Source organism: Dendropsophus ebraccatus, chromosome 15 (assembly GCF_027789765.1).
Source record: "Dendropsophus ebraccatus isolate aDenEbr1 chromosome 15, aDenEbr1.pat, whole genome shotgun sequence".
NCBI lineage: Eukaryota > Metazoa > Chordata > Amphibia > Anura > Hylidae > Dendropsophus > Dendropsophus ebraccatus.
In genome coordinates, this window is record NC_091468.1 from 72774948 (window position 1) to 72798122 (window position 23175).

Genomic DNA, 23175 nt, shown 5'->3' on the forward strand with positions numbered 1-23175 from the left:
AGACGCTAGTCTGTATGTTAACAACGTTTTTCTGATTTTCCTTTTTTTTTTTTTTTTTTTATAAGGGTGCCTTCACACCTACCGTATCGCAGCAGAAAATCCGCAGCAGATTTAACTGTCCGCGTGGCGTCTGGCGGCTGCTGTCCGCGTGGTGTCTGGCGGCTGCTGTCCGCATGGCGTCTGGCGGCTGCTGTCCGCGTGGCGTCTGGCGGCTGCTGTCCGCGTGGCGGCTGGCGGCTGCTGTCCGCGTGGCGGCTGCTGTCCGCGTGGCGTCTGGCGGCTGCTGTCCGCGTGGCGGCTGGCGGCTGCTGTCCGCGTGGCGTCTGGCGGCTGCTGTCCGCGTGGCGTCTGCTGTCTACTTATGTTCAGCTGGTAACCGGCCTAGTAAATTCTTTATGAATGTTCCCAGTTGAGATTTTGACCCAATAACGTTTTAGGTTTTATATTACGGGTAAAATAAAACCACCATATGAAGCCTAAGAAACTTTCCTTGTAAAGTAACTGTGGACCACTCTCCCATTGTCTTGTATTACAGTTGCCACTACTAGTTAGATTATCATTGTTGTCGTTATAATTTAGAACTTATTTTTATGGGTGATTTTTTTTTTTTATATGTATATTTGTTGTTTTATCCCGTTTACACAGCAGTAATCATATGAATGTGTTAAGTTTACAAGTGGTGCATAATAACAGAATAAGGCCCTAGAAGTCGTCCATCAGTACCTCCCATTACCATTAAGTTTTATATGACCCTCTAGTTTGGGGTGGGGAGTTGGGAAGTCCTCCTCATTGTGTCAGTAACCCCGTGATTGGAGTGTGTCCTCGCTCTTGCCTCACATATTAGGTTTGAAGCCCAGTGTAGATCTACTGTGCAGATCCCCGAGGCTACAGCCCTGTCTGCAGCGGTATATTTACAGCGGAGGAAAAAGGCGTTTTATTCTGGAGAGGTGTGGCAACTAGTCCTCTGGGTGGGGAGCGGCTGTGACCAGTCACTGCTCTCTACCTGTCAATCATTCCACACTGCAAAAACGGGTCTCTCTGCCTGTCAATCATCCCTGCACTGCGTGCTGACAGGCAGGGGGCTGTGACTAGATTGAGGAGGCTCCCGTCCAGATGACTGTTTTCACATCGGTCTCTGTGGTCCCTGGTCTTTGGAGAGCGGCACATCTGGCTTCCATCTTGACCTGCAAAAAGCATTTGCTCAGCAAATCACTAACCGTGACCGTGACCTGCCCCAGCTATTAAACACCTGACCAGAAGGATGACCCACCCGAATGGCCAGCGATTGACAAAAGTAGGGAGTACTGCTCAGCCGGGATCGGGCACCAGTGAGGATTAGTAGTTTTTCCCCCTGAGGATTTATCTGAAGAGAAGTGATATGATGCTATTGTAGTTTCATGGTTTGTTCTGTTCTGTAACAATCCCCTTTTATTTTGTAGCTTACGGGAAGGAAAGGAAAGCTTGTTGTCTAAAACGAGAAGATGTCTCTCTGATATTGTGCGCACGTGTTTTTTTGAAGCAGGAAGAAGTATTGCCCATAAATGTGCTCGCTTCTTGGCTCTCTGCATAAGGTTGGTGACATCTCTGGGCTCCAGATTTTTGAGCAGCATTGAGTGTGTGACGCGTGTCATATGTGAGCGGTATTGCTCGTGTTCATTCCTGCTGTATAGACTAATCATCTTCCCACTATGGAGGCTCTGCCAGGACGGGTGCTATCAGTGGCATCTGCTGCTATTTACATGGAACCTCCAGTATAATTGCAGCACTCAGTTATGTTTTATAAGCCCCTCTGTGCCCACCTCGACCTATAGACACTGCCCACCTCGACCTATAGACACTGCCCACCTCGACCTATAGACACTGCCCACCTCGACCTATAGACACTGCCCACCTCGACCTATAGACACTGCCCACCTCGACCTATAGACACTGCCCACCTCGACCTATAGACACTGCCCACCTCGGCCTATAGACACTGCCCACCTCGACCTATAGACACTGCCCCCCTCTACGTGACAGCTACAAACAGCAGATAATCGGCCCATGTAAAAGTGACAGTGATCGGCTGAGGACGGGGAAAATGCCAGCTTCTCCGCTGATCGCATCTCTTGTACTGCAGCCAAATATAGCCAATAATACATTTAAAGGAGAAATCCGGCAGGGCTTGAGGGGGAAAATAACGAAGGGTATTACCTCGCCTCTCCCCGTGCGGCTTCAGGGCCAGATTTCTGCTTTAGGGACCCCCTACATACTCCAGAATCTCCAATGCTGCGGATGTTAGACCCGGCTGATGGACTGGACGCTTAGCCAGTCAGTGACTGGGATGGGACCCCGCTCCAGTCAATGATTGGGTGAGCAGGCTGTCCATCAGCCAGGAAGGGCATTAGTGACGTCACAACTGGGGGGAAGGGGGGGGGGGATTCCTTCTGGCTGGGGACAGTCAGACGGCACATCATGGGCACAGGGAGAGGAGAGCAATGCTTCATTGTTACTTTTCTCCCCTGCCGCCTTATTAAAAGTAAGATGAGGCCGGACTTCTCCTTTAAATGGCTACACACACGATACAGGGATCATTCATGCGGACCAGCTGCTCAATTCATCGGGCCTTCTAAAAGCAGTGAACACGAGTACCAATCTCACCGAGAGGAGCCAAATATTCTTAGGTCTAAAAGGGCCGTAACTTCCTGAGCAGATGCAGACAGCATAGCACTGAGCTGTGGCCAAACTAACCTGTGAGTTATAGCCGACACTTTCAGAAAGTTAGCGGTAAATTGGGGCAACTTTGAATCATTGGTTGGTATTAGAGGTGATCTGTTATATAGCGCTATAGTAGAGCCAGTAGTTTCCTATGCTATAGAAGCATTGTCATTTCTTCTTCTTTTTTTTTCTATATGAAGCAACGGCAAATGTGATCCCAATCAGCAAGGCTTTGGCTTTGTTCTTTTAAAAGCATTGCTGGAAAACATGACTTACCTTCCATCTGCAGCGACCGGAGGTAGGTGCAGTCTGTGCTGTAGTACATGTAATAGCAGTCATCTTACCTGTATACACTACAAATGTCTGTCTTCTTTCCTACTTCAGGAGCCGTGTACTGGTACTTTGTCTTGTTAAATTATGTTAAGGATGAAGATCTGGCTGGTTGCAGCACGGCCTGTGCCTCGCTGCTCACGGCTGTGTCCAGGCAGCTGCAGGACCGGCTGACACCAATGGAGGCGCTGCTTCAGACCAGGTAATAATCCTTATTTATGGGGTCTGTAATATGGAAGATTCTTACACCTTTTCTTACATCTGTAAATCTCTAAAAGGGGTTGGCTGTATGGCTCGCTTCATTAACAGAGACCCCCTCTCCATCCTCCACTACACAGTCATAGGTTATGTCAGGTGCCGCTCCCTGAGGGGATGGTCAGTGCTGAAAATCCATGTATTACCATCAGACAGATGCTTGTCTCATAAGTTTGTTTTTTTTACATTGATTTTCACCATTGTCCATTCCATAAGCAACCGGCACCTGTCGACATTACCTGTGATATTGTGGAGCTGAGGGTAGTTTTGGATCTCTTGTGAGGAGACCATAGGAGGGACCGAGATCCTTGCTGTCACCCTGTGCGCTGTCTTCTGTTTGCCCTCTCAATCATGGCTGAAATAGGTAAAAAATAGATAATGAAGCCAGCTGGACAGCCGGGCCCTTTTATACTGGTCGCCGACAGTCACTTTTTAGCTAGAATCAACATGAACAAGGGGTGGTGCTAGAACCGCCCAACGATCTGCTGTGGGGACGATCGATACAGTGTTCAGATTGGGAGTAGATACTTCTTTCCTGGTGGTCGGGCACAGGGCTGGTTCAGCACTGTGCAGCTACACAACTGTGACCTATAGCTGCACAGTCCTCTCCCTTTTCCTGCCGGTCACCGATCAGTGAGATCCATGCTGGGCAGATGAGGAATGGGCATCACCTCCAGATTCCTGCATACAAAAGCCTCAGGCACTAAAGGACCTTTGGTGATGTCAGTCATGTGATTAATCACTGTTGGTCCTGCAGGTTCTTCACTAAATACCATGGGCCGCAGCAGTCTCCGTTTTCAGACGCGCATAACGTACAGTTTAAGCTCCTTGTATGTGTGTCGACTCCAGCGGTTTGTGGTGAACAATGTGCTTTGTTGTCCTGCAGAACAGCCCTAGTCCATCCAGGTTATTTCCGACCTGACCTCTGACCTCTAAATATCGATATGTTTCTCCTCGTTTAGATACGGACTGTACAGTTCTCCTTTTGATCCCGTGCTCTTTGACTTGGAAGTCAGTGGCTCCTCATGTAAGAACATATACAACAGTAGCTCGGGGATACAGTCAGATGAGATCGACCTTTCAGATGTTCTTCTGGGTAAGTACGCTACTTGCAGGAATTTGTAGAATATTGCTTCCTTTAGGTAATAAAATCGCTCTTCCCGCCTCCCTCCAAATGTAGTCGGTAAGTGCTTGTGTTTGATAATACTACAACACGAAGCCGCTTGGCGCCTGCTGAGCGCATCAGGATTGGCTGCTGCACATTTATACTCTTGTATTTAGAGGGGTTTTCACCAATTTTTTTTTCTTTTAAATCAACTCTGAAACCTGTCTGCTGTCCACCTGTGTTTCTGGCAGAGTATAGGTGTTTTATGGATCTCACAGAGTACTAACTAGCTGGGATTCCCTCTTCTAGCGGCTGGGACATTAATTTTCCCATTTTCTTTCCAGGCAGCGGAAAGGTGAACAGCAGCACGGCAGCGGAGGGCAGCTTCACCTCTCTCACCGGCCTCTTAGAAGTCGAACCTTTGCACTTTACTTGCGTTTCCACAAGTGATGGAACCAGAATAGAGAGGGATGATGCAAGTACGTTTACTGGTATATACATTTTTTTTCTTCTTTATCAATTAATATGGCTATATTCTCATGTATTATGTATCATGAATTAAAGTTGGTGCTTAGCATGAATGAAAAACATTACAGCGAGTCACAGGGTTCTGTGTATTTTGTTACATAGAATTGTACATACAAAGTACAGTAATGAGGGTTGTGCAGTGTTGCCTTAGATTTAAAGGGGTATTGTAAATTGTGGATAAGAAATGTTGGAAAGTAACCAGAACCCCCATATATATTGCTTCCTCACTCCCTTCCCTGCCCTTGTACCGGAGCAGGTCGCTGTGCACAGAGCTTGTTTTGGGGTTGGTGCGTGTGTTGCCCGATGCGCCAGTCAGCAGCTGCAGCTTAGTCCCATCCGATGTGACTGATGCCCGGGCAGACCCCAAACACACGGTGCTGTTAGGCCAGCTTCAGTATAACAGCAGCGGCTAGTAAAGCGAGGAAGGTAAGGCTCCTTTTAGATATAAAGATTTGTTGGCGGCAGGGGCTGAGATCAGCGCTCGGTTGCAGAGCCTTTATACGGCATGACAAATCGAGCAGCCAGGCTGCACAAACGATCCTTGTATCTTTCGTGCAGCCCTGGAAACTGACAGCACAGATATGAATATATTCAGCAAAAAGTTGTCATGTCTCTTATAATTTAAAAAAATATTGGTATTGACATAAAGCGCAATGTTTGGCAATCCTTAGTATATATGGATAGTACAGGAAAAAGAGTGAAAAGTAATGACTACAGGTAAAAAACAATGGTGGATAAATAAATGGTTGTCTTTACCTTGTAGTTGATTATTTTGGCGCAGTTCTCGATACGCGGATGTTATAAAGTAGATCTCTTTATGGATGCTTTGATGCTTGGCAACATATATTGGTGGTGAGAAGGTGATGGTAACATTCGCTGGAGGTGCCCCGGCCGGCGGCACTACTCCGCGGTGGGTTACGATGATGTTAGCGGTTCAAAAAATTCCCGGGAAGGCTGAGTGACGTCACTATTGGTACGGGAGCTCAGAGAGACCAAAAAAGTAATCAACGCGTTTCAGCAACAATAGCGGTTGCCCTCGTCAGGATTATACTATCCTTACTATCCTATTATTACTATAATCCTGGCGAGGGCAACCGCTATTGTTGCTGAAACGCGTTGATTACTTTTTTGGTCTCTCTGAGCTCCCGTACCAATAGTGACGTCACTCAGCCTTCCCGGGAATTTTTTGAACCGCTAACATCATCGTAACCCACCGCGGAGTAGTGCCGCCGGCCGGGGCACCTCCAGCGAATGTTACCATCACCTTCTCACCACCAATATATGTTGCCAAGCATCAAAGCATCCATAAAGAGATCTACTTTATAACATCCGCGTATCGAGAACTGCGCCAAAATAATCAACTACAAGGTAAAGACAACCATTTATTTATCCACCATTGTTTTTTACCTGTAGTCATTACTTTTCACTCTTTTTCCTGTACTATCCATATATACTAAGGATTGCCAAACATTGCGCTTTATGTCAATACCAATATTTTTTTATATACAATATCCCCAGTGAACTTACGGGTGTTTGCTCCCTGACAACAAGCAGCAACACAGTGCAGCGCTAGTGAGGGGTTATTATAACCCCATTGTTTATAGTCTCTTATAATTTGTCAAATTAATGGTTTCCAGGTTTCCAGAATTGTTCCCCATCTGATTCCTGCTCCCCCAGCATTGTTCCCCATGTGATTCCTGCTCCCCCAGCATTGTTCCCCATGTGATTCCTGCTCCCCCAGCATTGTTCCCCATCTGATTCCTGCTCCCCCAGCATTGTTCCCCATGTGATTCCTGCTCCCCCAGCATTGTTCCCCATGTGATTCCTGCTCCCCCAGCATTGTTCCCCATGTGATTCCTGCTCCCCCAGCATTGTTCCCCATGTGATTCCTGCTCCCCCAGCATTGTTCCCCATGTGATTCCTGCTCCCCCAGCATTGTTCCCCATGTGATTCCTGCTCCCCCAGCATTGTTCCCCATGTGATTCCTGCCCCCCCCCAGCATTGTTCCCCATGTGATTCCTGCTCCCCCAGCATTGTTTCCCATCCGATTCCTGCTCCCCCAGCATTGTTTCCCATCCGATTCCTGCTCCCCCAGCATTGTTCCCCATCCGATTCCTGGTCCCCAGCATTGTTCCCCATGTGATTCCTGCTCCCCCAGCATTGTTCCCCATGTGATTCCTGCTCCCCCAGCATTGTTCCCCATGTGATTCCTGCTCCCCCAGCATTGTTCCCCATGTGATTCCTGCTCCCCCAGCATTGTTTCCCATCTGATTCCTGCTCCCCCAGCATTGTTCCCCATGTGATTCCTGCTCCCCCAGCATTGTTCCCCATGTGATTCCTGCTCCCCCAGCATTGTTCCACATCTGATTCCTGCCCCCCCCCCAGCATTGTTCCCCATGTGATTCCTGCCCCCCCCAGCATTGTTCCCCATGTGATTCCTGCCCCCCCCGCATTGTTCCCCATGTGATTCCTGCCCCCCCCCAGCATTGTTCCCCATGTGATTCCTGCTCCCCCAGCATTGTTTCCCATCTGATTCCTGCTCCCCCAGCATTGTTCCCCATCTGATTCCTGGTCCCCCAGCATTGTTCCACATGTGATTCCTGCTCCCCCAGCATTGTTTCCCATGTGATTCCTGCTCCCCCAGCATTGTTCCCCATGTGATTCCTGCTCCCCCAGCATTGTTCCCCATGTGATTTCTGCTCCCCCAGCATTGTTCCCCATTTGATTCCTGCTCCCCCAGCATTGTTCCCCATGTGATTCCTGCTCACCCAGCATTGTTCCCCATGTGATTCCTGCTCCCCCAGCATTGTTCCCCATGTGATTCCTGCTCCCCCAGCATTGTTCCCCATCTGATTCCTGCTCCCCCAGCATTGTTCCCCATGTGATTCCTGCTCCCCCAGCATTGTTCCCCATGTGATTCCTGCTCCTCCAGCATTGTTCCCCATGTGATTCCTGCTCCCCCAGCATTGTTCCCCATGTGATTCCTGCTCCCCCAGCATTGTTCCCCATGTGATTTCTGCTCCCCCAGCATTGTTCCCCATTTGATTCCTGCTCCCCCAGCATTGTTCCCCATGTGATTCCTGCTCCCCCAGCATTGTTCCCCATCTGATTCCTGCTCCCCCAGCATTGTTCCCCATGTGATTCCTGCTCCCCCAGCATTGTTCCCCATGTGATTCCTGCTCCCCCAGCATTGTTCCCCATGTGATTCCTGCTCCCCCCGCATTGTTCCCCATGTGATTCCTGCTCCCCCAGCATTGTTCCCCATGTGATTCCTGCTCCCCCAGCATTGTTCCCCATGTGATTCCTGCTCCCCCAGCATTGTTTCCCATCTGATTCCTGCTCCCCCAGCATTGTTCCCCATGTGATTCCTGCTCCCCCAGCATTGTTTCCCATCTGATTCCTGCTCCCCCAGCATTGTTCCCCATGTGATTCCTGCTCCCCAGTGCGGCTCCCATATCATCCCTGCTCCAATGCGTAGCTTCCCATCTCAGTCTTGCTCCCCAGCATGGCTCCCTGTTATTCCTGGTCAGTGCATGGCCCCAATCCTGTCCTGGTTCTATATACTATAACAGGAAAACAGTCGGTCACAGAAACCGGCTAGAGGGGGAGTGTTTTCTTGGAGGGTGGTCTTCTCGGGAGGTTACACTGTATGTAATTATTCGGTCTCTGTACAGAAGTAAATGTATTTACATAGTGTTGTTTTCTTTTGCCCTATGCCAGTGAGTACCTTTGGCGTGACCCCAGCAGTGGGCGGCTTGTCTGCTGGCACAGTGGGAGAAGCTTCCACCGCTCTGAGCTCCGCAGCTCAGGTCGCTCTCCAGTCGCTCTCTCATGCTATGGCCTCAGCCGAACAGCAGCTCCAGGTACTGCAAGAGAAACAGCAGCAGCTTCTGAAGCTTCAGCAACAGGTGGGAGGACGTTTCCCCACGTTCAACTTGAACACCACATGCTGAGAACCTTGTTCAAAATGCCATAAAGTGGTTGTGTCTTTACGTGAAATGTTCTCTATACAGGTTTCCATCTCACAAACCTGCCATACGAGACTACTTAAAACTCTTACACGGTGTGAACTTGGTGAGCATGGTGTGTGGGGTTCCTTCATCTCATCTGCTCACGAGATTTACTAGAGGTCTCGGAAATCCTCTTCATTGTACTCTGTGCTCAGAAGTGGAAAGGCCGGGACCTGGTCCTATACTGTGGAAATATCTGGGCCTTATAGGACTTGAGCTGCCCCTATAGCGCCTATTAGGACTCTTGAATAGATTTCCTTATTTTGGCTAGCTATGTATTAGGCCATAGACTCCCAGCAGCCTCTGTTAATCAGCTCTTTACTTGGGCTCCAGGGCTTATGTGAGTGTCGCAGCCTCTTCAGTGATCACAAGCTCTTGTACTTGCAGCTGTTGCAACCTTGTACCATTTAGGTGAACAGGAGAACAATGCAGTAACTTGCTCCACTGCTACTAATAGTACGGCAAGTGACATTCACGTGTACGCCACTGCCCCTTTAACCACCCTTAGAGGTGAGAGCAACTCTACATACAGACTGCAAAGGCATTCTAGACTTGGGGACACTTGGTAATATGCAGCGATCTCACACAGGATAGCACAAGATGACTGTGTATTGACAGAACAGTGGGCAAAGGCTCATGGGAGCTCATTCCGACACTCAGCATGCCGGGATGTTCAGGGTTTGCACAAAAATCTAGATCTATATAGCTGGAGGTATACAGCTGGCACGGATGGTGCCCTGGATAGGTGTAAGGCAAATAAATGTGTCTAATGTGGCAGATGGTGTACGTAGGAAAAGACAACAGTCCGGCACTCACCAAGGCAATGTGCGGTTTATTCGGGATTCATAGGCTCAGGCGTGGAAGCACAGAATGATGGTCACCACTCCTGAACGCTCCCATCTTCCCCCATCCAGGCCTGCACCTGTGTGTCCCCAATAAACCTCACACAGTGTTAGTGAGTGCCGACTGCTGTCTGTTCTTTGGATAGATATTTACCAGAGGACCAAAAATGTAACATATTTAGAAAAATATTTAATCTTTTTACAGTAATTATAGAATTAAAAAAACACAAATTTCCCCTCAATTGGTTCTCTTTAAAGCCTGGCTGATGCCTTACAGCCGGCCACTTGTTTGGCCGTTACTTGTCTCCGTCTAGCCTTCCTTCAGCACTCACATGTGCTGCTATAGAGGTAGGGGCAGTAACCTGCGGCCAGACGCCAGTCAGCGCTCTCCTGGAGTAGCAAAGGATTTGGGAATAGTGTAATCCAACATACCTGAATCCTGCTTGTAGTGATCTGACTGCCCCTATAGACATGATGCAGGTAGCAAGTTATACTGTGATACTGTGATATATCTATAGTTAATCACCAACTTTACATCCCTGCAAGTCTGAAATCCTAAGAAATCTACTTGGCATTGGGCGTTTAGCAGCTCCGCACCAGTAACGTCTCACTGTAGTCATCGATGCAACAGAGTTTATCATTACTCAGCATACACAGATGGTGGTAAGGGGCACCTCAAGTCCTATAACCCTAAGGGACATAATGATGTGAGGAATTTACTGAAAGCAATCTTCTCTATATCATACTCTGTGCTTAAGTGTCCCGGAGGCGGGGTTGAGCTGTCACAGCATGCATGCCTCCTCCCTCCACCTCCTTTCTGTTGTGGCAGGGAGCAGTGGGGGAGGCCGGAGGCTTGCATGCTGTGGCAGCGGCACAGCCACCATGACACCTAAGCTCAGAGTATGTTACAGAGCTGACAGATTCCTATTAATTGCGTCTGTAAATATTTTACTCCAAACTCTACTTTCTCCAGTTTGTATTGCTGTGGTGTGCAGGTATATATGTAATATGATGTCATAGTTCCCGCTCATGGTTTCTGTTTAAGTTATGTGCAGACTGCCCTCCCTTATGGTCGGCATCGGCTTTATTGGCCTCTGGATATAATGCGCTAAGGCACATTTACTGCTATGTTTTATTACAACTAATGGGATTCTGTGGGCTAAAAATAATTTAGGCAATGTTCAAATCATAGTAATATACCGAGGTCTCCATTAGCTTGATAGAAGACAAAAGAACGTCCTTTGTCCGGCCAGTAAATCTCTGTACAGGTGAGGTAGTGTAGTATATCTCTGTACAGGTCTCGTAGTGTAGTATATCTCTGTACAGGTGGCATAGTGTAGTATATCTCTGTACAGGTGGCATAGTGTAGTATATCTCTGTACAGGTGAGGTAGTGTAGTATATCTCTGTACAGGTGCGGTAGTGTAGTATATCTGTACAGGTGAGGTAGTGTAGTATATCTCTGTACAGGTGAGGTAGTGTAGTATATCTCTGTACAGGTGAGGTAGTGTAGTATATCTCTGTACAGGTGAGGTAGTGTAGTATATCTCTGTACAGGTGAGGTAGTGTAGTATATATCTGTACAGGTGAGGTAGTGTAGTATATCTCTGTACAGGTGAGGTAGTGTAGTATATCTCTGTACAGGTGAGGTAGTGTAGTATATCTCTGTACAGGTGAGGTAGTGTAGTATATCTCTGTACAGGTGAGGTAGTGTAGTAGCCTAGCCTGTGATATTCCATAGACAGAAGATCCACACAGGATCAGTGGACTGAGCCCCCCTCCTTCGGATCAGCGCAGGTGTAAAGGTAAGTAGTCAGGAGCAGGATAACAGCTGCACCGGTCTCAGTAAGCAGAAAGCCGCACACATGATGGATTCCAATCTCAGGTGTATTCGGTGCCGGGCGTTTTTGGGCTGTGAAGTCTGAACGAGCATAAACACCTATTGTCAGACATCACTTATAAATGTTACAAAGTGTCACGTAGCCAATTACTTCCAGACTCGTAACCACGAACATCCAGCTCTATAGTGCCAACAAAGATGTGCGCAGTACACGCGGGGAGAGAACTCCATTAGAAAACGGATAGATGCATCAGGGTTATAAGAAGAGGACAAGTAAAGTTTTCTATAAATTCTTAGTTAGAAGAAGCTTCCACATTTCGTCTCTCCAATGTTTGCTCCCCCCCCCCCCTTCCCTCTGACCCTCCTTAGATATATATATCTACGGAGGGTCAGGCTGAAAGCTATAACAACCATCATAATTTACAAATGACACAAACTGTATCTGATATCCCACAATGTAACTTTCTTCCCTCATTGTGAACTATCATAGCGACATCTAGTGGGTAAAAGGGTAAGAGACATGGAGTATCCTGCTGTCTGTGCCTGTTCATTGCATTCACTGAGACATCAGGAAGGAGACTTGGGATATTGTAAATCCAATATGACTCACGCTTGCAGAACATGGACCAACCATCAGTGACATCTGCTGGAATCTCTTCTATAGGGAAGATTGTACTGCTGGTAACTGATCCCCCATTTGTATTATATATCCTTCCTATGTCTTGTGTCCATTTATTCTCTTGTGCAGGGTTGCTTAGTTCTCCGCACTCACAGCATATATATAGATATATTACCGATATAATGAGGGAAGAAAGTGACATGGTGTGATATGTGATGCAATGTGTGTAATCTGTAAGTAATGCTGGAGCTTCCTCACCCTCGGCTAGCCGTATGTAGAATTGTTTATATGACTAGGACGGGTGTAGAGAGATTCCCCGGCCTACGCACTGTGAGGTCTGTGTAGGGTGCAGGTGACTTCTCTCGGCGGGGCCCCCGATACTTTGCTCTCCGCTGCGGGGACGAATAATGGGGACGCTGAATGCAAAAGCTTCTAAGTAAGAATTTATATTAATCTTTTTTTAATTGTTCTCTTTTTAGAGCCATCTTAATACATTGGTGGGCCCGGTGCACAGCCCTCAAGAGTGCCCCCCCCCCTTTCCTTTCAGCGCACCCCCACCCCGCGTTATCAGAATCTGAGCTCCACACACAGTATAATGTACTGAAAGTGCCACCACACTGTATTAAGAGCCCCAATACATACAGTAGTTACCTTTATAACACTATTTTCACATACAGTGATGACATATTACATGAAAACTGCACTGAACAAAACAGAAAGATATCACCAATGATGCCATTACGTAATACCGCCACACCATGACCCCTATCACTACAAGCCTATAACAGAGTGCAGTTACATCCAGTGACTCACAGGGGGCATCTTCTCAGAATCTGTCACCTTTTCTTTTTCGCTCCATCCAGCGTGGGCCACCATGATAGTCTCCCCCGGCTGTGAATCTTCTCTCCAGAATCTGCCAGACAAATATTTCAGGCTCCAACACATACAGTAGTTTGGTCCCTTGTACCCCTATACAGTAGTTACTCCCCTCCTTGTACCCCTATATAGTAGTTACTCCCCTCTGTACCCCTATATAGTAGTTACACCCCTCACTGGTATATAGCCCCCTTGTGCGCTCCCTCAATGCTATATAGCCCCCCTGTGTGCTCCCCCAATCGTATATAGCTTGTGTCCCCCCCCCTCTCCTTTTGTGTGCTTCCCCTCCCATATAACATTAAAAAACCAAACACTTATACTCACCTGGGTCCACGCGCCCCTCTTCTCTTCACTCTTGTGGCCGCACTGCAGCGGTCACAAGAGGCTGCTCTCCCCTTTCCCTGGCGCCGGCGCTCCATTGACGTCGGGCGCAGACACCAGAGGGAGAGTGCAGGCTCTTGTGACCGCAGGAAGTGCGGAAAGTGCAGGAATGGCTCTCTCTCTGTCAGTGCTGCTGCTGAAGGTAGCTATGAGCGCTCGCCTACAATGTACAGCGCAGCAGCCGGCAGAGGGGGGCCTGCAGGGGGCGCCATGGATGGGTGAGTAGAATATTCATCCATGGCGCTCCCCCCTGACAGGCTGGAGCCCTGTGCGACCCCACTGATCGCACATAGCAATGGCCGGCCTGCTCGAGGGGGGGTGGGGTCTTTAACCAGTGTGCCCGATACACGTGCACCTTTGGCCCTCTGGTAAAGCGGCCCTGCCTCTTATAACCCTGATGTATCTATTAGTTTTCTAATGGAGTTCTCTCCCTGCGTGTACTGCGCACATTTTTGTTGGCAATATAGAGCTGGATGTTCGTGGTTACGAGTCTGGAAGTAATTGGCTACGTGACACTTTGTAATGTTTATAAGTGATGTCTGACAATAGGTGTTTATGCTCGTTCAGACTTCACAGCCCAAAAACGCCCGGCACCGAATACACCTGAGATTGGAATCCATCATGTGTGCGGCTTTCTGCTTACTGAGACCGGTGCAGCTGTTATCCTGCTCCTGACTACTTACCTTTACTCGTGGATCTTCTATCTGCTCGACTCCTGACCACTTTGTTGCCCCCGGAATAGCTGCGGTGTCAGCCGCCTTATGGGTTTGTGGCTGGTACATTGCACAGCTCATCCAGGTGACTGCATTCTAATCACACTTGGCGTTCGCCACCTTACACCAGGAGACGTCCCTGTGGTGGTGGTCTTTTTATATAGACAGTTTAGGCTATGTTCACACAACGTCAAAAAAAGAGAGAAGACGTCCGTTATTGCCGCAGTGTGATTAACCTTTGTGCGATGCATTGAAGTCTATGGAATGACGGACGTCCAATGCACACAGTGTATAAAATGACGGACGTTGTCTGCGCAGAAGTCAGAATAATGATCGTGAGAATTATTTTCGGACGTCTTTTGCAGACGTTATTTTTTAGTTGGTCACAGTTTTTCTTTTTTCACTGTCCTTTCACGGTTTTCACTATTAAATTTAGTAAACTTTTCAGTTAAAGACAAAGGATGATCAGTCACCTGACCTTGAATAATGGACGGACAGCCGTCACTACACTGACGGCCGCCAAAGAGCCAAATGACCAACGTAATTTTAAACAGAATAGAGCTTTTACTGTACAGTGTGAATGGTGTCTGAAGCCCTGCACTATCTGCTGGGTTACTGCGAGCAGCTCCTATTGAATAAAACAGAATGGCCTAAGTCATCCATTTTCTCTATGTTCTCTGTTTTTTTAGAGCACTTAAAGACGTTATCCAGCGCTACAAAAACATGGCCACTTTCTTCTAGAGACAGCCCCACTCTTGTCTCCAGCTTAAAGGGGTTATCCAGCGCTACAAAAACATGGCCATTCCCCCCCCTCTCTTGTCTCCACATTGGGTTGGGTTTTCAAACTCCGTTCCATTGAAGTAAATGGAGCTTAAAGGGGTTATCCAGCACTACAAAAACATGGCCACTTTTCCCCCTACTGTTGTCTCCAGTTCAGGTGCGGTTTGCAATTAAGCTCCATTTACTTCAATCGAATGGAGGTTCAAAACCCCACCCAAACTGGAGACAACAGTAGGGGGAAAGTGGCCGTGTTTTTGTAGCGCTGGAGAACCCCTTTAATTGCAAACAGCACCTGAACTGGAGGCAAGAGAGGGGGAAAAGTGGCCAGTGTTTTTTTAGCACTGGATAACCCCTTTAAGCGGGGTTTTGCTGCTCAGTTCCATTGAAGTGAATGGAGCTTAATTGCAAACTGCGCCTGAACTGAACACAAGAGCCTTGCTGTGGCCATGTTTTTTTAACACTGGATAACCCCTTTAAAGCAAGAAAGGAAATCCAGCCAGATATTTGTATTTTGTGTTTGTGTTTGCTGAAATTTAATACATCGATTTGTTCTTTCTAGAAGGCGAAGCTGGAAGCCAAGTTACACCAGACCACAGCAGCTGCAGCCGCCGCCGCCTCGGCCGTGGGTCCCGTTCACAACTCTGTGCCTTCCAACCCTGTGGCCGCCCCAGGGTTCTTCATCCATCCCTCTGATGTCATCCCTCCCACCCCAAAAACCACTCCCCTCTTCATGACGCCGCCGCTCACCCCACCCAACGAGGCGGTGTCAGCTGCCATCAATGCGGAGCTCGCCCAGCTCTTCCCCGGCACAGTCATTGATTCTCCTCCCGCCATCCTCACCGGACACGGCAAGAACACTAACAAATCCAGAGGGGTAAATGCTGATGACTTTATTGTCTTATTTGGTTACTATCTTTTGGCTAGCCTTTTATGTATAGTCTCTTCTCTCATCCTCTATGTAGATTTTATTTGTATTCTTTTAGCCTGTTTGTGTGACCTGTGTTTTTTTTTTTTTTTTTTTTTATCATGATCTGTTTCAGACTCAGCTGGGCTCGGGTCTGGCCCTGGCCATCTCTCACGCGTCTCATTTCCTGCAGCCGCCGCCTCATCAGTCCATTATTATTGAGAGGATGCATTCTGGTAAGAGCAGATGTGACAGGTTTCACATCTTAATGTCTTAAAGGGGTAGTTTACAAAAAAACATTTTCTTTCATATCAACTGGTGCCAGAGATTTGTAGTTTACTACTTATTAAAAATCTGCAGTCTTCCAGTACAGTTATCAGCAGTAAGTGGTGTATTCTCTCCAGTCTGACACAGTGCTCTCTGCTGCCACCTGTGTTCATGGCAGGAACTGTCCAGAGCAGGAGAGGTTTTCTATGGGGATTTGCTGCTGCTCTGGACAGTTCCTGACATGGACAGAGGTGGCAGCAGAGAGCACTGTGTCAGACTGGAGAGAACACACCACTTCCTGCAGGGCATACAGCAGCTGATAAGAAATGGAAGACTGGAGATTTTTTAATAGTAAATTACAAATCTCTGGCACTTTTTGGCACCAGTTGATTTGAAAGAAAACATTTGATGAACTACTCCTTTAAACCAGTGTGTTCTGAAGTCTGAAGACCCTAATGTATTGTAATGTCATTTGTCGTGTTTTTGTATGTTTTAGGTGCTAGAAGATTTGTGACTTTAGATTTTGGCAGACCGGTGCTCCTCACGGATATCCTAATCCCCACCTGTGGTGATCTGGCCTCCTTGTCGATTGACATTTGGAGCTTAGGGGAGGAGGTTGATGGTAGAAGATTAGTGGTGGCGACGGACATCAGCACCCATTCCCTCATCTTACATGACCTGTTACCTCCACCAGTCTGCAGGTTCATGAAGGTAAAGAGAACATAGGATTTAGCTGAACATTTCTGGAAATCTAATTGTTCTCTTCCAGAGGAAACGTGCCAGAGCAACCTTTCCTTACCACATACACAAAAGGGGTATAAAGACCCACCTGCTTGGTGAGTGCCGTGATAGCGGACACCTACACAGAGTGTACAGATCTAATGTGGGGTGAACAGAACCTTCTAGATGGCCAGTTTGCTGCCCAACACAACCACCAGTCTGTTAGGTTGGTGCGCTCCTTTATGGAGAGTTTTTTGGTGTGTTTACACAGACAGATTATCTGATAGATTTTTGAAGCCAAAGCCAGGAACAGACTTTAAAGAGCAAACAGCTCATAAAGGAAAGACTGAGATTTCTCCTCTTATCCATTCCTGGCTTTGGCTTGACACATGGACAGAGGTGGCAGTAGAGAGCACTTTGTCACACTGGAGAGAATACACCACTTCCTGCTGGACATACAGCAGCTGATACGTACTTAAAGTTTTGAGATTTTGTTAATAGCAGTATATTACAAATATCTTGCCCTTTTGGGCACTTCTTAATTTGAAAGAAAAAAAAGTGTTGAACAACCCCTTTAAGCATGTCTGGACACCTTCCAGATGAATTTCTTTAGGTAGGAAACCTACAGTATTACTTCATGGCTTCCTATCTTTACAGATTACAGTCATTGGACGGTATGGAAGTACAAATGCCCGGGCAAAAATCCCATTGGGCTTTTATTATGGCCACACCTATATTCTACCCTGGGAAAGTGAGCTGAAACTGATGCATGACCCCCTGAGAGGTGAGAGTGAAGCTGCCAGCCAGCCGGAGGTGGACCAGCATCTCACCATGATGATCGCCCTGCAGGAGGACATCCAGTGCAGGTGGGTTAGTCCTGTGCCCTCCCGTTACTCCTTACTCATCTCCTCCCTTCGGGGTAAGCCAGTAATCGCTGTGCTTTTCTCCTTACTCTGTAGGTATAACTTGGCCTGCCATCGATTAGAGACTCTGCTACAGAGCATTGATCTGCCTCCGCTCAACAGTGCCAACAACGCACAATATTTCCTAAGAAAGCCTGACAAAGCGGTGGAGGAGGACAGCCGGGTGTTTTCTGCCTATCAGGACTGCATCCAGCTCCAGCTCCAGCTGAACCTGGCCCATCACGCCGTGCAGAGACTGAAGGTGGCCCTGGGCATGAGCCGCAAAACCCTCAGAGAACAGTATGATTCCAGAGAGCTGATTCACACGTCCTCAACCGAGCAACTGCGCACAATCATCCGCTACCTTCTGGACACTTTGCTCAGCCTCCTTCACTCCTCTAATGGTTAGTGTCTCCATCTATCCAAACCAGAAGTACTTTTAGCCGCTTTACTGTATACATTGGGCGTTAAAGGGCAACTATCCGCAGGTTAGACGAATCTATGGTGCTGATATGTCCCGTGCAGTTAGTAGTTGAATCCTAAATCCAGAGCACCATTAGGAGCACTGCCCTGCTACCATCGCTCCAGCCTGCTTGCTCCATTGATTATCATTAGAAGGAGCGGGCGGGCTCGGCACAATAAGGGTGGGCAGTGCTCCTGAAGGTGCTTTGAGCTATGTTCAACTGCTAGCCTCATGAGAATAACCCAGAATGCCAATGCTGATGCTTGTACACCTCAGAAAACCCCCATAGTGGGGATGAAACTAAGGTCGGGCATTTTAGTGCTCTCATATATCTCATTGGCCAGATGGCAGGCTAACAGGCAATGTGATGTGGGGAGGGTAAGGCTCTTCTCATCTGACCTTATGATAGAGCCCTCCATCACAGTTTCTGCCGATTCAGAGACCCTGTGATTTTTCATTGTTCTGCTGACAGGATCAAACAGAAAAATCTATTTAAAAGGGTTTTCCAAGTTATTTTGACATCTCTAATAAACTTGTCTTGCTATATAATGTGTCACTGGCTTCTATAGCTTCCTCTCCTTTCTCCCTCGGCTTAGGGCCCTATTACACAGTGAGTATCTGACGGTTCTTGTAATAAAGACAATGATCAGATGATGAAATGGTCCTCGGCTGATCGTTGCCTAAAAATCATCGACCACTGAGTGCACATTGCTGGGCTTAAAGGACAAGTGCCATGAAAAAGTTTTTCCCAGTAATTGAAGCACATTACAAAGTTATATAACTCTGTAATATGCTTCAATCACCTATCTGCCTCCCTTCCCTGTCTTTTCCCCCCTCCACCCCCCACCAGGAAGTGTCCTGACTCACACAGACCTGATTACTGTCGTCACCGTCACCAGGCAGCTCCTTCCTGTGAGGATGAGTCATCAGCAGGAGGGCTGCTCTAGCTCCTGTTACACCAGCCTCCCCCTCCCCTCCTTGTCAGGTGACTCTGCTTGCTCAGCTTATCTTCTCTAGTGACATGACTCCTTCACTCACTGAGTCCACGGCAGCAGGAGAGAGGGGATGAGGGGAGGGGGGAGCTGCCTATGTGCCCGAGTCAGTCTGAGGGAAGATAAGCAAGTGAGATGTGACAAGTGATGGCTTGCAGTTGTTCAGCCAATGGGAGCTGAGCAAGCCTGTCACCTGACAAGGCAGGGGAGGGGGGAGGCTAGTGTAACAGGAGAAGGAGCTGAGAGAAGAGCTTGGTGACGGTGACGACAGTAATCAGGTCTGTGTGAGTTAGGACACTTCCTGGTGGGGGGTGGAGAAGGGAAAAGACAGGGAAGGGGGGCAGATAGGTGATTGATGCATATTACACAGTTATATAACTTTGTAATGTGCTTCAATTACTGGGAAAAAGTTTTTCATGGCACTTGTCCTTTAATAGCTACGTGTAATAGCGTTGAATACCCCTTATACATTACCTCTCTGCGCTCCCCGAAGTCCTTCTCACTTCTGACCGGTCCTGCAGCCCCTGCTGGAACTTTTGAGCCGGTCTGTGAAGTGACAGGCCGCCCAGCCAATCGCCTATTACTCCAGAGACTCAGCAGTACCAGCGGCGGCTGCGGAATCGGGCAGAAGTGGGGAGAAAATAAGCAGCACCCAGGGTATCTATAAGGATTATTGAGCCGTGTAATAGGCAGTAAATATTACACACCTAATGCCTATAATAGTGATATATAGTGTTATAAGGCTTCCCTGCATGAGGTCTCACTGATAACCCTGTATGGGTTTGGTGAGACCTGATCTTACTAATTGCACAAATCTTTCCTTTGACTTGAAGGCCATTCGGTGCCAGCCGTGCTGCAGAACACCTTCCATGCTCAGGCCTGTGAGGAGCTGTTTAAGCACTTGTGTATCAGTGGGACCCCAAAGATTCGGCTGCACACTGGTCTCCTGCTGGTGCAGCTTTGTGGTGCGGAGAGGTGGTGGGGGCAGTTTCTTTCCAATGTGCTCCAGGAACTCTACAACTCGGAACAGCTACTTATCTTCCCTCAAGACAGGTATGGTGCCATCTGCTTTATAGATGGACATTGTGTATTCATGGCTGGTGGTGTGTGTGTGTGTGTGTGTGTGTGTTTTTAATATATAAATTTGCATTGAGTTTGTTGAATATTCACATGCTTTAAAAGGGAACTATCTGCAGTCTAAACAAATCTAACCTGCTGCTATGTCCCTATTGCACAGGAGACGCTGAGGAGGAAGGTATGTCTCTTTATAGTATGTCCCTTATAGTGTGTCTTGCCTTCCTTTCTGCCATTCTGGTTCAGTTAGTAGTTTGCTCCATGATCCGGTGAGACCATTAGGAGCACTGCACGGCCCCTAAAGCATTGATTGGCCCCCTGCTGGCCCACCCCTATAGTTATAATCAATGGAGCCGACGGAACCGCTTCTATGGGGGCATGGAGTGCTCCTAACAGTCTCACTGGACCCTGGAGCAAACTACTAACTGCACCAGAATGGCACCAAGGAGGAAGATAAGGGACATGCTATAAGGGACCTGGCTTCCTCCTCAGCGTCTCCTGTGCAATTGGGGACTTTCAGCAGTTTTAATTTGTCTAACCTACTGATAGTTCCCCTTTAAATAGCCCTTCACTCAGGTATAATGTGTATTTACAGGAGGATATATTTTAGGTACACGGCATGGGCTTGTGCTTTCTCCTCTTGCACAGAATAGTAGCTCTCCCCTGCCTCTACCTCCTGTGTTGTGTTCTGGTCTATCTGTTACCAGAGATGGACGGATCCCAGCAGGCTGCAGAGACACAGTTTTTTCTGGGTTGATGAGTCATTTTTGTTAAATTTTAATTTATTTCCCAGTCTATTTAGAATCACACAGGCTGGGAGTGAAGTTGTTAAAACATTATTTAGTATTTCCTGCCCCATAGAAAAAAACTAGGCCCGGATCATGTTACCCTCATAGATGCCAAGGACCCAAAATACACAACAAAAGTGACGAAAAATGCTACAAACTAAATACATTGCTTTTTTGTGGTGCATTTTCTGTATTACTTGTAGCTTCTATCTAACATCAGTCTACAGTGTATTCTCTATTGTCAGTGTCCTGGGAACATGGATGGAAGAATATTAGCAGAATGTCACCCATTGTGGTTATTAAACTGCTTATTGCTTTCTATTTTGTTGCAGAGTCTTCATGTTACTTTCTTGCATAGGCCAAAGATCCCTTAGTAACAGTGGTGTCCTTGAAAGCTTATTAAACCTTCTCGACAGTCTTTTGTCACCTCTACAACCTCATCTTCCTGTGTATCGTCGTGTTGAAGGTAGGACAGCTCACATTCTATATGAGGACGGATCTGGTGTCAGAGTTTAGATAAATCAGTATGGGAAGCCATTGACATAGTTCATAGTGTTTCCCTTTGTATCTCTCCATAGGTGTCTTAGACATTCCTATGATAAGCTGGGTGGTCATGCTGGTTTCTCGCTTGCTGGATTATGTTGCTACTGTCGAAGATGAAGCTGCAGCCTCTAAAAAACCTTTAAATGGCAAAGAACGGGAGAGGTTCCTCTCAGGTATCTGTTACTAATAGAGATTAGCGCAACTGGCGCACGTTCAAGTCTAATTGTTCAGCATTTGATTACTCGTAGCTGCAGAAGTTGGATGCCACCCTAAGGAAAAATGCTGTCCCCTGGAAAATATGGCTCCAGCCCTAGGCTGGTGGGGCCCGGAGTCAGGGGGCTGAGTCTGGTAGCAGAACGGGTTGCCAGTCTACTGGGTCACTGCTCCTATAGGCACTGGGGGGCAGTGCTACATTATTAAAGTGGGTCAGTGTATACAATGTGGAAGGAAGGCCATGCCTATACATATAATGTGGATATATATCTATATTATATACATTGACCCACTGTTTCTCAGCAAAATTAAAGCCATCAGCAGGAGTCGGTATACATTTTGATTAAATTGTTGCATATTTACCATGTGTTTTGCAATTGTAGTTCTTAATGTGAATTTGGTATACCCTCTGGGATGTTCCTTAGACTTCTGGGACCGCACTTGTAATCTATTTCCACACCGAAAACCAAAGCAAATTTTCCCATAAGAAATCACAGATCTGCTGACAATTGGTTCCACACCCCAAATATAATGGTTATTTATTCTGAATAACATGTAGAACAGATGAAACAATGAGAAGCAGCTGGATATGTGATATATAAGTTACTGTACAGCAGTGCTTAAACTTTTTCTACTGAAGCCTCACCCAACAGACCAAGGCAATGCCTGGGCCTCACCAGACTGACCAAGAAGATGCCTGGGCCTCACTATCTGTGGTGAAAGTCTATTTAAAAGCTAAAAAATAATGCTAGGGCTATCTTTCATCAGTCTCCCAAGCTTAATATGCTAATAAAGCAAGTACAAAATAAATTAATAATGTTGCTAAAATGGAGATTTACACAAACAGCAAAAGGACAGTGCAGATCATAGTTACTTAGTGTAAACTGGCTCCTCAGCTGGGCCTCACCAACAACTAAGGGGTGATATATAAGTTACTGTACATTATAGCAGCATGTGGTGTATAATGTATAGTAACTGTATAACCCTGATAACACAGCAGCTGGATATGTGATATATAAGTTACTGTACAGTATAGCAATCAGCATGTGGTGTATAATGTATAGTAACTGTATAACCCTGATAACACAGCAGCTAGATATGTGATATATAAGTTACTGTACAGTATAGCAATCAGCATGTGGTATATAATGTATAGTAACTGTATAACCCTGATAACACTGCAGCAGCTGGATATGGGATATATAAGTTACTGTACAGTATAGCAATCAGCATGTGGTGTATAATGTATAGTAACTGTATAACCCTGATAACACAGCAGCTGGATATGTGATATATAAGTTACTGTACAGTATAGCAGCATGTGGTATATAATG

General features: G+C 47.0%; 1 protein-coding gene across 7 annotated transcripts in view; it reads left to right on the forward strand.

The window, feature by feature from the left end:
* Nucleotides 1-23175, forward strand: part of BIRC6 (baculoviral IAP repeat containing 6) — a 209071-nt gene that overhangs the window by 62364 nt on the left and 123532 nt on the right. For 5 of the 7 annotated variants that reach the window (XM_069955024.1, XM_069955025.1, XM_069955029.1 and 2 more), the window contains exons 19-32: nucleotides 1440-1571; nucleotides 2898-2995; nucleotides 3082-3229; nucleotides 4245-4378; nucleotides 4732-4878; nucleotides 8636-8823; nucleotides 15535-15849; nucleotides 16016-16115; nucleotides 16643-16857; nucleotides 17524-17732; nucleotides 17826-18172; nucleotides 20057-20276; nucleotides 21418-21551; nucleotides 21664-21801. In XM_069955024.1, coding sequence (XP_069811125.1) covers nucleotides 1440-1571; nucleotides 2898-2995; nucleotides 3082-3229; nucleotides 4245-4378; nucleotides 4732-4878; nucleotides 8636-8823; nucleotides 15535-15849; nucleotides 16016-16115; nucleotides 16643-16857; nucleotides 17524-17732; nucleotides 17826-18172; nucleotides 20057-20276; nucleotides 21418-21551; nucleotides 21664-21801 — 2525 coding nt within the window. The remainder of the gene's footprint in view (nucleotides 1-1439; nucleotides 1572-2897; nucleotides 2996-3081; nucleotides 3230-4244; nucleotides 4379-4731; nucleotides 4879-8635; nucleotides 8824-15534; nucleotides 15850-16015; nucleotides 16116-16642; nucleotides 16858-17523; nucleotides 17733-17825; nucleotides 18173-20056; nucleotides 20277-21417; nucleotides 21552-21663; nucleotides 21802-23175) is intronic. The other 2 variants (XM_069955030.1, XM_069955026.1) reach the window with 2 other exon arrangements.